Source organism: Rhamphochromis sp. 'chilingali' (assembly GCF_963969265.1).
Source record: "Rhamphochromis sp. 'chilingali' genome assembly, chromosome: 2".
Classification (NCBI taxonomy): Eukaryota; Metazoa; Chordata; class Actinopteri; order Cichliformes; family Cichlidae; genus Rhamphochromis; species Rhamphochromis sp. 'chilingali'.
In genome coordinates, this window is record NC_137930.1 from 7,793,663 (window position 1) to 7,805,700 (window position 12,038).

A 12,038-nucleotide genomic window follows, 5' to 3' on the forward strand; every position below is an offset into this window, starting at 1 on the left:
ATTACGTTCAGTTGTCAGGGGTTTGGTTTTTTTTAAAGTTCTGAGCTAACTCCAAGTTTGCACCATTGATCTTCTAGACTTTGTTGTCTAAACACACATGTAGTATTTACAGTGTACTGGGTTTGGCTGCTTTCTCTTTAAGCAACACTAAAACCAAAAACAGGCTTCTTTTTGAAAAGTGGAAGTTGTTGTTCCACTTGCTTGGAATCTCAGTCAGAGGGGAAATGTTCGTGCGATTGGCCACATACTGTGTGTGTGTGTGTTGTGTGTGTGCTGTGCGGGGTTGTTGTCCTGATGGTGTTTGTGTGCATGTTTTCCTTTTCTGTTTATGCACATGAGGGCACTAATTGCTCCACTCTCCCAGATCTAGGCCAAGCTTCCTGTGGCTGGAGTTGCACCCTTTTGATTGCACAGACCCTAATGATGTGCTGGGTGCACTGTTCAAATGGCTCTCCCATGTACCACTCTGTTAGGGTGCAAGAACCAGGAATCTGATTATTTGCCATTGTTTTTCTATTTTTAGTTTCCTTTACAGACAAACCTGCTGATGACACTGTCACACCTACTTTATGAATGTACCAGAAGGCCAGAAGACCTTTATAAAAGAAGTGAAGCTCATGGTAATATCAGAGAGTGTGGACCATCATGTTAGTACAGTAACAGCAACAGTCTAGATCTTTTTAAAGCACCCACTGAGATGCCTAAACCAACAGCCAGTAAACATCCCATCCCGGGTTAGGCTGCTCTGTGACGGAAAAGGTTGGCTTTGCTATACTCAAGATTCTGGATTGGTTTGTTGGTCCAAATGGGAAACAAAAGACATTAAAGCCCTGAAACTGTGAGTGCTTCAGTGAGAGGGTGTGGTGGCTCTCTTGTGCTGTGGAGGGTATTTTGCTTGTGTGCTTTGGGTTCTCTTGTCCCCCCGAAAAGGAAGCAACACCTTGTATTGGATTTTTCTTCAATGCCTCATCATCTGTTAGCTCTTTCAGTGTGTTTTCTCTACGGGATAAAATTAGAATAGCTAGCAAATATTCTTATAAAACATACTGAGTGTAGTTAGGTGGGGGAGAAAACTGTTGCACCATCTTGTGTTCCAAAGTGGTATTACACGAACACACATCCTGGTCCTAGTTCAGCTTCATTTCTCTTCATCACTCTTGTTTTGGACAGAAATCGGAAGCACTTGTTTTGTCACATTATGTTAATCACTTTATTATGAAAGGTTTTAATTTGCTTTTAAATCACAGCCACTTACAAAACGGACCTCAGAATTTTCTACAACTGAAATAGTTCATATATTTTCCTCACGATTTTTTGATAACAGCAGGCAAATGCGTAGTGATTGATTGACTGAGATATAAATAGTAAAGGCACACAAGTGTTTTTTCTTCTTTATTAGAAAAAGTACTCTAAAAAATACCTGATGGCATAAGGAGAAATGCAAACTGTCCCCTTGATTAGAGCCTGGGTGCGCAGGGTTTGAATTATTGCCAACCCTGCGAATTCTCACAAACATCGAAATAAGTCCACTGACTGAGAGAGGAAGAGGAAAACATATTTACACTGAAGCCGTTCAGAGGCCGAGGCTCAACACTCGGCCTCAGCAGCCACATGGTTATTAAAAGTTCCTGGCAACACATTCAACATCTTTTCAATCCTAAACGCGTTTCTCAGGAGTGAACTGCTGACTACTTCCGCTATTGGAAAAATACTACACAATATTCAGAGCAGTAACTCACATATGTGACACGATCGTGCTCCGAAGCTACAGTTACAGCTGCATTAAGCGTCAAATGAGCGCCCTCAGTACGTCACATGAGTATGTATAGAGGCACCGCATCTTTCAGAGATTCAAAATAGCAAAACTGCTACAAATCAAAGTGTCCTGTATACAATGTCTTCTAGTTTACACATACAGGTTCTTGTTGAACTCCCCGTTCACTGCGATCGTCTTGGTTGGAGTGTATTTCATGGGATTTGCGCCCCTGACCGTCTGGGAGAAGGAGCAGCACAGCAGGGTCCCGCCGAGCAGCAGCAGCGCGGCGGCCGCCCAGCCCACATAGATTGCCGCTCCGATCTCTCTCTTCTTGGAGGAAGGGATGTTGGGGTTGTTGAAGTCCAGTATGATGCGATGGGCCATCCAGCAGAGCGGGACGAGCACGAAGAGTCCGCTGATGATGTAGATCACTCCCCCGGCGTGAACCACTCTCGCCTTTATCGTCTCATCCCTGATGCAGTTGGTGCACTGCGCTCCGGCCACCGTGACCGCTAGGGCGACGATCCCCAGGACTGCGGAGATGACCGTCAGGGCGCGCGCCGTCTGATGATCCTGCTCGAGAGCCAGCATGGAGTCATGCACTTTGCACTGCATCTGGCCGGTACTCTGCACCACGCAGGACATCCACAGTCCCTCCCAGAGGGTCTGAGCCACCAGGATGTTGGAATCGATGAAGGCGCTCACCCTCCACATGGGCAGCCCGCAGGCGACCATCGCCAGCAGAGAGCCCGTGACGCACAGCGCCAAGCCCAGGACCTCCAAGCAAGCGGTGAGCATGGCTTCTTGTAGCTCTTCTGATGTTCTTTGTGTGGGAGGAGAAGTGAGGGAGTCTTCTGGTTGCTGACTGCTCTCTACCGTCCTGTCCTGACGCCTTTTACAGCGTGCGCTCACAGGCTGCTCTTTTATCACGCTGCTGCTCAGCCTCCTGAAAAAACAGAAGCCGCAAACTTTGAGCCAATCAGCTGCGAATGCATCTTTGTCTCAGCCAATTATAAGCGTGCATCAGCAGGCACGCTCCTGTGTGCAGCGAACCGGAGTTCAGTCTGTGGGATGGCTTAAACTCTAGAACCCATATATTGATACAAATATGCAAATATATTTAATACAACATCTTCAGGAATTACTTGTATGACAACTCGTATGTGTTAATTGAAGGTCTGAATTTGTTGCTTTAACTTAATTAGTCATATTAAAGTTGGGTTGAGCAGTTTAACATTTTGAATTCTGTTGATTCTCTCAAAGTGAACCAAACCTGCCAGTGAAATGACTGAAATGCTTACCCTGGATTCCAATTTTGTCTTTCCTCAAACGCCCTCAGTGAAGTCAAGATTTTAAAACTGACAGTTTCCACCCCATACTTTGACTTCAGTGACATTAAATGAAGACAGATGCCTTCAATAGTCAGAGATGCCTTTATATATTTATGTATCTCACTGCAATTATTATTTTTAATTGTATTATATTGGCTTCACCAAAAAACCCTTTTGCTTCGCATAGGACTGACCTTCATACACTCACCAGTTTATTAGATACAGCTACTACTAATACAAATATCAAATTCCCCATGGTAGTGAGTTAATGGATTTAGTCATAACCACCGGCTGAAGTTCAAAGTGAGCGTCAGAGAAAGTCCTTGCCTCTGATTGGCTATCCCTGCTCTAAACATGGATAGACTCAATCTCTTTAGCAGTCAAATGTGGTCTTAAAAATGATCCCTGAGTTTGCTGTACATTTTACCAAGTATCTTTGTAAATACATCATTCTTCCTACTCTACAAAGATCTTTTTATTTCTAAAATATGAAGCCCAGAAGCAAAGCAGAGACCGTTATTGATTTGTCTTTATCAGCTTCTTAATGGGAAAACAGAAGTTAACATACCCTGTGTGTGTGTGCGCGTGTGTGTGCGCGTGTGTGTGTGTGTGTTTACTGTAGAGAAAATGATGCATGCTGATAGAAGCTGGACCACACCTATAGTAATTACTCTATCACCAGTGGGGTCCCAGAACATCAGTGTTTTAGGTTTTAGTTATGCCGACATTGCACTGTAGACAGAAGGGGAGCAGTGCTATTAGGGGGGGTAAGAAGGGCTGATTCACTCACTTGTATGCCACACAGTAAATAAACACAAACAGGGTGGAGGTAGGAAAGAGGCATTGTAATAAAGACCTTCTACAAAGCTCCAAACCACTAAAATAGTGACTAACATGATGCAGGGATTTCTGTTCCTAATTTTTATGGACAGGATTTCTAGGCACAGCCAAGTGGCGGAGGGCTTTCACTTCGGTGGCCTCAGAATCTCATCTCTGCTTTTCATGGATGATGTGGTTCTGTTGGCTTCATTGGGTGATGGCCTCCAGCTCTCACTGGAACAGTTCGCAGCCGAGTGTGAAGCAGTGGGGATGAGGTCAGCACCTTCAAATCGGAGGCCATGGTTCTCAGCCGGAAAAGGGTGGAGTACCCACTCAGGGTCGGGATGAGTTCCTGCCCCAAGTGGAGGACTTCAAGTATCTCGAGGTCTTGTTCGCGAGTGATGGGAGAAGGGAGCCGGAGATCAACAGACGGATTGGTGCTGCGGCCGCAGTGGACTTTGGTGAAGAGAGAGCTGAGTGTAAAAGTGAAGCTCTCAAGTTACTGGTCGGTCTATGTCCCTACCCTCACCTATGCCTACGAGCTGTGGGTAGTAACCGAAAGAACGAGATATAAGTGGCGGAAATGAGCTTTCATCCGAAGGGTGGCTGGCCTCTCCCTTAGAGATAGGGTGAGAAGTCCAGCCATCCGGGAGGGGCTCAGAGTAGAGCCGTTGCTCCTCCACATCGAAAGGAGCCAGCTGAGGTGGTTCGGGCATCTGACAAGGATGCCTCCTGGGTGAGGTGTTTTGGGCATGTCCCACCGGGAGGAGGCCCAGGAGATGGCAGAGGTTAAGCAGAGGCAGAGGTTAAGCAGTTTCCAGATTCTAGCAGTTAAATCTTTTTGTCTCTACCAGCTGTAGTACCGTTACAGACAGGTTCAACCAGAACAGCAGTAAATCAGAGCTATACTGAGGGAGATTAATACATGGGCAAGATGAAAACAGTCAAACAGAAAATGTTTGCTCTTACTGAAAACGTGATGGCCAATTCATGATCACGTTTTCAGATTAAGGGCAGAGGTAGCAGGTGCTACTCCAGCTTGGACGTCAGCATGCCGACAAATGACCCTCCTCAGGAAAAACATAATCAGCTCTCAACCTGGGAAACTCATTACTACAAGAGCTGTTTTCTCTCTCACACATACACACACACACACATGCATATAAAGGAGAAGAGTCATGATGTCACGTAGTAGGTGAGTGGGTCATGAAAACTGGGTTCCTGTTGGATCAACAACACGATAGCAACCGCTGCTCTAATCAAAACTCTGACTGCTGTCCCTGCAGGCAGAAAGAATCGTTATTGAAAAAACTGTGTGTGTGTGTTTGTGTACATAATGTGTGCAAAATGCACATGTCCTCAGAAAGCCAGATGCTTCCTCCTTTTTTCTGTGTTTACAGCCACACAGAAATACTTCCAGCGAGCATAATTTGCTGATGAATTAACACTGAGATCTACTTTCAGTGAATAAAATCACATTTTGTGAAGATTAGTCCAACATAAGAATTATAAATAAGTCCAAAGATGCCAGGAGACACCGAGGCATCTTAATTGGACTCTGATGATCACAACTCAGGTTACCTGACTGTATTTTTCTGCACTCCTCTCCTTTCTGCTCTATTAAATTCAGCTTAGCATAGCTAAGTAAGGTCTGCATATTTCCACTTCCTTTCACTGCACTGGACTCAGCCCAGCCTCAGATCTTTCCTCTAGGTCACAACTTTTCTCTGTGTGAAGCATGAGGTGGCTTGTGGTTTTGTGAAGTCCACTGTGAACATTTTCTTACTGCTCTTTTATTTAGTCTTTTTTCTATTGCTGGATTTTATTTGTCTTTATTTGATTTGTCTTTGTCTGGGAAGCATGTTGGGTTCACTCCTGTCATTTTAACTGTGCTACAAATAAAACTGACTTGACCTAACTGTCATGGTCCTGAGTCTGAGGACTCAGTGTTTTGTGTTTCCTTATGCTTTTGTTCATTCCGAGTGTGTATTCTGTTGTTATTTTGCCATTTGTTAGGTTTCTGTTCTTTGCCTGCCTGCTCCCACTTCTCTGTGTTCCCTCTGTCTGTCCATGGTGTTATTGTGTCTGCTCATGAGTCTGCCTGTCAAGTTCAGTGTCCTGTCTGGTTCTCTGTCTGTTAATTTCCTGTTTTATTCTGAAGGTTCATGTCTGATGTGAGTGTGTTCAGTTTACATTTCCCCTGTCCCGTCAGCTCTGATTTCTCCCAGCTGTGTTGCCCTCCTGTCTCTTATCCCCTGATTACTGGTGTGTGTATTTAAGCCCTGTGTGTTCTCCTGCCTGTTGCCGGTTCGTCTGTATTACTCCATGTAAGTCCGCGCTTTTCTGCATTCATCTGTGGCTCTCTGCGTTTTTGTATCCTCCGTCAGTCTGCGTCTCTCTGCCTTTCACCCCGTGTCCTGTGGATTTCTAGTTGCTCTTTAGTTTTCCCAGTTTAGGTTTCCGTTAGTTTGTCTCATTATTCGTTTTCTGTTCCTGCCACTGACACCTTGTAAATAAACTCCACTAATCTTTTCATACACTGCTTGCTCTTGGGTCCTTTTTCCAACTCCACACGGCTCGCCTCGGCAGCCGTGACAGTACGAACCGGCCACTATGGACCCAGCAGCAGTCAACCCGCCCGAGGAGCTCCGGGAGGACATTATGTACTCAGTGGACAAATTAATTAACCTATGGCTGGAGCATGAGGGGAGAGAATTCCGCCAAAGCATAGCTGTTCGGCTACAGCGCTTACTTTCTGGTCTCCCCTGGTTGCTCAGCTCACTTCACCCGCTCACACAGAATTTTGTTCTGAACGAGCTTCATCTTCTCCCCCTTGCTACCACCCACCCTGCAACTCATGCTTCACTCCCCGACCCGACGGAGAGTGTCCTGCCCGGCCCGTCGGTCCAGCCTTCAAATGGGGATCAGCACTCACGCCGTCGACGCCCCTCGCCACAGTCGGACCCCAGGATATCAGAGCGGCCGACTGAGGTGAGTAGGAAGGATAACAGTTCCAATTCGGACCTTAAGACTTTTTCTTCCGGGATTGTTCGGGGTGTGTCAGTGGGAGCTAATTCGCTAAGCCTACCTACCTTCGTGGTAACCGATCTCTCCCAGGTTGGCATTTTTAAGACTTCAGTGAAAGCAAAGGGCTGTTGTTCTTCTGAAACTGTTAAACCCGTGTCAGCCAACCCAGGGTCTGCTAAAACTGACATATAACCCAGAGACCATTAACACCAGCTCTGATAATACTAGGACTGTTTATTCATTTGAACCGCGGCCTCAAGCTCAGTTAGCCGCACGGCCTCAAGCTCAGTCTCTAATTCCACCACCGTTGTCATCACAACCACTATGTCAGTCACCCTCAGTTCAGCCTCCTGTTCAGCAGCCACCAGCCCTGCATCCTGTGTCAGTTGTTCCACCTGTAAAACCATACAAGTCAATTCTACCCGAAAGACACTGCTCCTCGCCCATCCACTACAAGCAGAGAGACAAATCTAACAATACTGTCAACAGTCCTCAAAAGCTGGCCAGTTCTGAGACTGCGACACACTCCAGGGCCTCCCCAGAGGCCGGGGTTCAGCCCCCAGCTGATTCTGGATCCCTGGAGGTCAAGAAGCCAGCTGAGGACTGCACCCAGCTGTCACTGCCTAAGCAGAGTCAACGCTCTGGGCAGCTGAAGTCTGCTATGTGTTTGCCAGGGGCCACTGTGCCTGCTGGTTCTGTTGCGTTCCTGCCAGAGGCCCGTGTGCCTGCTGGTTCTGTTGTGTTCCTGCCAGAGGTCTCCGCACCTGCTGGTTCTGTTCTGTGTGTGCCAGGGGCTCCAGTGCCCACTGGTTCTGAGACTGTTTTTGCTGGGGGGCCCGAGGAGCCCGTCCAGCCATCTGCCTCGTCAGCTGGGGGGCCCGAGGAGCCCGTCCAGCCATCTGCCTCGTCAGCTGGGGGGCCCGAGGAGCCCGTCCAGCCACCAGCTGCAGTCTCATCACCAGCTGCAGTCTCATCACCCTCGCCTGCTGCGGCCTCAGAGTCTTTGGCCTCGCCTGGTCCGGTTTCAGCATCTGCTTTGGCTTCATCCTCGTCGCCTGGTCCAGCGTCTGCTTTGGCTTCATCCGGTCCAGCCTCTGCATCATCCTCCTCGTCTGGTCCAGCCTCTGCATCATCCTCCTCGTCTGGTCCAGCCTCTGCATCATCCTCCTCGTCTGGTCCAGCCTCTGCGTCTTCATCCTCGTCTGGTCCAGCCTCTGCGTCTTCATCCTCGTCTGGTCCAGCCTCTGCGTCTTCATCCTCGTCTGGTCCAGCCTCCGCGTCTTCATCCTCGTCTGGTCCAGCCTCCGCGTCTTCATCCTCGTCTGGTCCAGCCTCCGCGTCTTCATCCTCGTCTGGTCCAGCCTCCGCGTCTTCATCCTCGTCTGGTCCAGCCTCCGCGTCTTCATCCTCGTCTGGTCCAGCCTCCGCGTCTTCATCCTCGTCTGGTCCAGCCTCCGCGTCTTCATCCTCGTCTGGTCCAGCCTCCGCTTCGCCTGGGGCTGCAGGGGCCACGCAGCCTTCAGGTCCCCTACTACCACCTCCACATCGTCGGTCATCTGCCAGGCCGCTTGTTGGGCATCTCCGCCACCGTGGACGCCCTCCTGAACGCCGCCACTACCTTCCACGTGGCCGGCCTCCGGACTTGTTTCCACGCCGCTGTTGCCGTCCGCACGGTCAGCCCCCAGAGCTGTTTCCACGCCGCTGTTGCCGTCCGCACGGTCGGCCCCCAGAACTGTTTCCACACCACTGCCTACTGCGTGGCCGGCCTCCGGACCTGCCCCACTGCCGCTGCCTTTCACACGGTCGGCCCCCGGAACTGAACTGTTTTGGCCTCCGGGTCGGCCCCCTGACCTTGTCTGTCTGGGCCTTTTCGTGTCCTGTGGATTTCTAGTTGCTCTTTAGTTTTCCCAGTTTAGGTTTCCGTTAGTTTGTCTCATTATTCGTTTTCTGTTCCTGCCACTGACACCTTGTAAATAAACTCCACTAATCTTTTCATACACTGCTTGCTCTTGGGTCCTTTTTCCAACTCCACACGGCTCGCCTCGGCAGCCGTGACACTAACTATACTTACTCCACTTGCTCCTCACTTTAGTCAGCTCAGCTTCAAAGTCAATTTTGAATTCAACTCTTATTCAGCTGTGCTTGTGCATTTTGTAAATTTTATTTAACACACCTTGTCTTAACTTTGGTTTACATGACTTTAGTTTAATCCATAGATCCCAGCTGAACTCATTTCCAGGTCTGAATTACTTCACTGAACTTGACACATTTCCAACTACAGCTCCAACTCATTTCACTTCACAGGGTGTGTGGAGGCTTGTCTAGAATATAATAACTTGAGCTTAAAAATTCAGAATGAATATCTTTACAAGGAGGCATCTTTTTGGACTTTGTTGTGAGTACTTGTATGCTTTGTCCTGGCAGTATTTTGCTGTGACGTGCTAGCAGCACTAGCACTGTCAGGATATCCTGTCTGTTATCACTTCCCTTTGTTGCTCATTGTTCTCTGAACCATTGTGGGCACTCTCCTCTTTTTCTCTTTAACTGTTTTATAATCCACAATCAAATTAAGCTGCTGTGAGTTTTTGGCACTTTTAGAGGTGTAAGACCTTGGCACACTGTTGTGGTAACTTTGGCATTGTCCTGGTGCCAGTGTTTCCCATGTGAGCCAGCAGTTTGGTTTCTTCACTGTTAGTTGGTCATCCTGTGTGTGTGTGTGTGTGTGTGTGTGTGTGTGTGTGTGTGTGTGTGTGTTTGTTTTTGTTTTGGGCATAATTCAGCTCAAAGTATAAACATGAACTGTTTGCCCTGTCTAACAACAGTTTAAAAAAAAAAAAAAAAAAAAAAAACCTCCAAAACTTCCTGGCTCTAGATCCAGATCCGGATCTAAATTTACTCCATCCAATCAGCCCAAATAAAATAACTTCCTTTGCAGAGGTAATTAAAGACATATGAATATCATACAGCAAATTCATGAGAATTAAAATTCTAGTGTTGGGCAATATTAAAGTAAAGTTTTGGTGCTTTGGTGCTGCTTTCCTCATAAATAACTCCAGTGAGTGTTAGAGGTGGGCAAATTCATACAAATATTGATAGTATCAATAACAATGCTAGTATTGTTATTGGATCAATACTGGTGCTAGTGTGGGAGGATCAATTCTTTGTTTCTATTATCTATGTTTACTGAATTTTGTGGAATTCAAAATGATATATGTCAAACATCCATAATTAAAAATATCTGAACTTTTTTGTGTTGACTGTCAGGTCTATTTGGTTCACAGCTCATTTATAGCTTGTAGCTCATACCCGCTCACATTTCAGGTCTCCAGTTTCTGTGAAAGGCTGAAAGATGTGCTTTTATTGTGTTAACTCATTATTGTAGAATCACAGTGATTTAGTAACAAGTAAAATGTGTTCAGAATTTGCAAACCTATGATGATTCATGCCATAAGTCATGATACACTGCTCTCCCCAAAATCAGCAGTATCGCACACCACTGACTGCTACAATGCAATATTATGGGTGTAACATCCCAGGGTCTCCACTCCATTACATATTCCATATGTATGGGAAATGACCCCCCAAACCCCACTATGCAATGACCTCAATGAAAGGTCATTGAGGTCATTGCATGGTGCACCTTAATTCATTTTGTCTTAGGTTATAGTTGTTTATGGCCAAAGAATCCTTGCACTCGGCATTTAAATCTTTACATTTAGATGGTCTTGGTTAGAGCAGTGACGATCAGCCTCTGGACCAATTTTTTTCATGCAAATCTCTTTTGATTGCATTTAAGGTAGTTAATCTAATCTACATTTTTATTAACTGTCACCCTCTGGGAAAAGACTGACTCAAAACCTGCTTCTGTTTGATTTCTAGCTTTAAACTCATCGGGCACTCTCCATGGAACACTGTTGGCATCCACATACCCACCTCCAGACTCTCGGGAATACAACTCCCATTTTGTTCTTCAGATTCCCCGCTCTTTACAGCTTGGGTCAGCTGCTTAATTTCTGGGAGGATAAAAAACTTGAAAGGCATTTTTAGGGAACTAGTGCACAGGTTCTTTTCCATTCAGGGGGGAGTCCAGCTCTCAGACTAATCTGCATAAACTAATCATTGAGGTAAGAGTCCTTGGCTTGTGTTATGTCCTGGGGGACATTGCACCCGCTTCAGTCACGCCGGTCCTGACCTTGCCCATTCCTATAAAAATAGATATAATTTCCATGATATGTTTTGGAGGGGTTATGGTCTTACGGGTGGGTACAAATAATGCAAACAAGTTTCACACAGGGGCAGTGAAGTGCAAGCTAACAACCAGAGCATACATGCTAAACTAGCTGGATGCGCACGCCGCAACTAGAAACATTAGCTTGTCAGGCAGTCCAAAACACACAATCTAACATTATTTTTGTCAGTGTAACCTGTCTCTAGTTCTAATGCGTTTGTTATGTTTATGGTCATTACTCCTGTGAGGTTTGTGGTATGTGTTGCAGTGTAAACTGGTGTGTAGATCCAGGATCTGTATCAGTATTTTAAACAGTACAAATGGGTTGGTGCCTGATGCCGAAATGCCTAATGCATCCAACCCCCTGTCCCCCATTTCAGCATTTTTCAAAGATCTTACGACCCTATGTTCTTTACCTACTTTCTTTGCAGTGGTGAGGTGACTCTTTATGTTGTGTTTTAGCATGTATCTCCACTCATGACCTCTATTAGCTGCTACAAAACCCCATGCATTACAATAACATTTGCCTGTCGTTTGACTTGTGCTGATATCTATTTAATTTAGTTCTTTGTCCCCCTTTTCTCCCCCACTGTTATCAGACCTAACGTTACAGTCAGCAGCAACACTAAAACCCTCATTTCTTTGATCCCTGCCAATTTCCTCCCTAATCAGGGTGATCGCTGTGGACAATCTTTACTGATGTTGAGTTGTTTGCCCCCTGTTGGATTAGCTATGCTAGACTTTTGTTTCTGTAATTTGAAGTCATCACATTTTTTTTATTTTACTATTTTTATACATTATAAGCACAAAATAACACCTTTACTCTCACTTCCCCACATCTAGTCTTGCTTCCCATCTCACTTGGTGGTCATCATCC

General features: G+C 46.3%; 1 protein-coding gene across 1 annotated transcript; it reads right to left on the bottom strand.

Moving 5' to 3' along the window:
- Positions 1–1,346: 1,346 nt before the first annotated feature.
- cldn5b (claudin 5b) lies at positions 1,347–2,690 on the bottom strand. Its single transcript, XM_080874622.1, has one exon. The coding sequence runs from the start codon at positions 2,552–2,554 to the stop codon at positions 1,907–1,909; it is 648 nt and encodes a 215-aa protein (XP_080730748.1). The 5' UTR covers positions 2,555–2,690; the 3' UTR covers positions 1,347–1,906.
- Between the last annotated feature and the right edge of the window lie 9,348 nt (positions 2,691–12,038).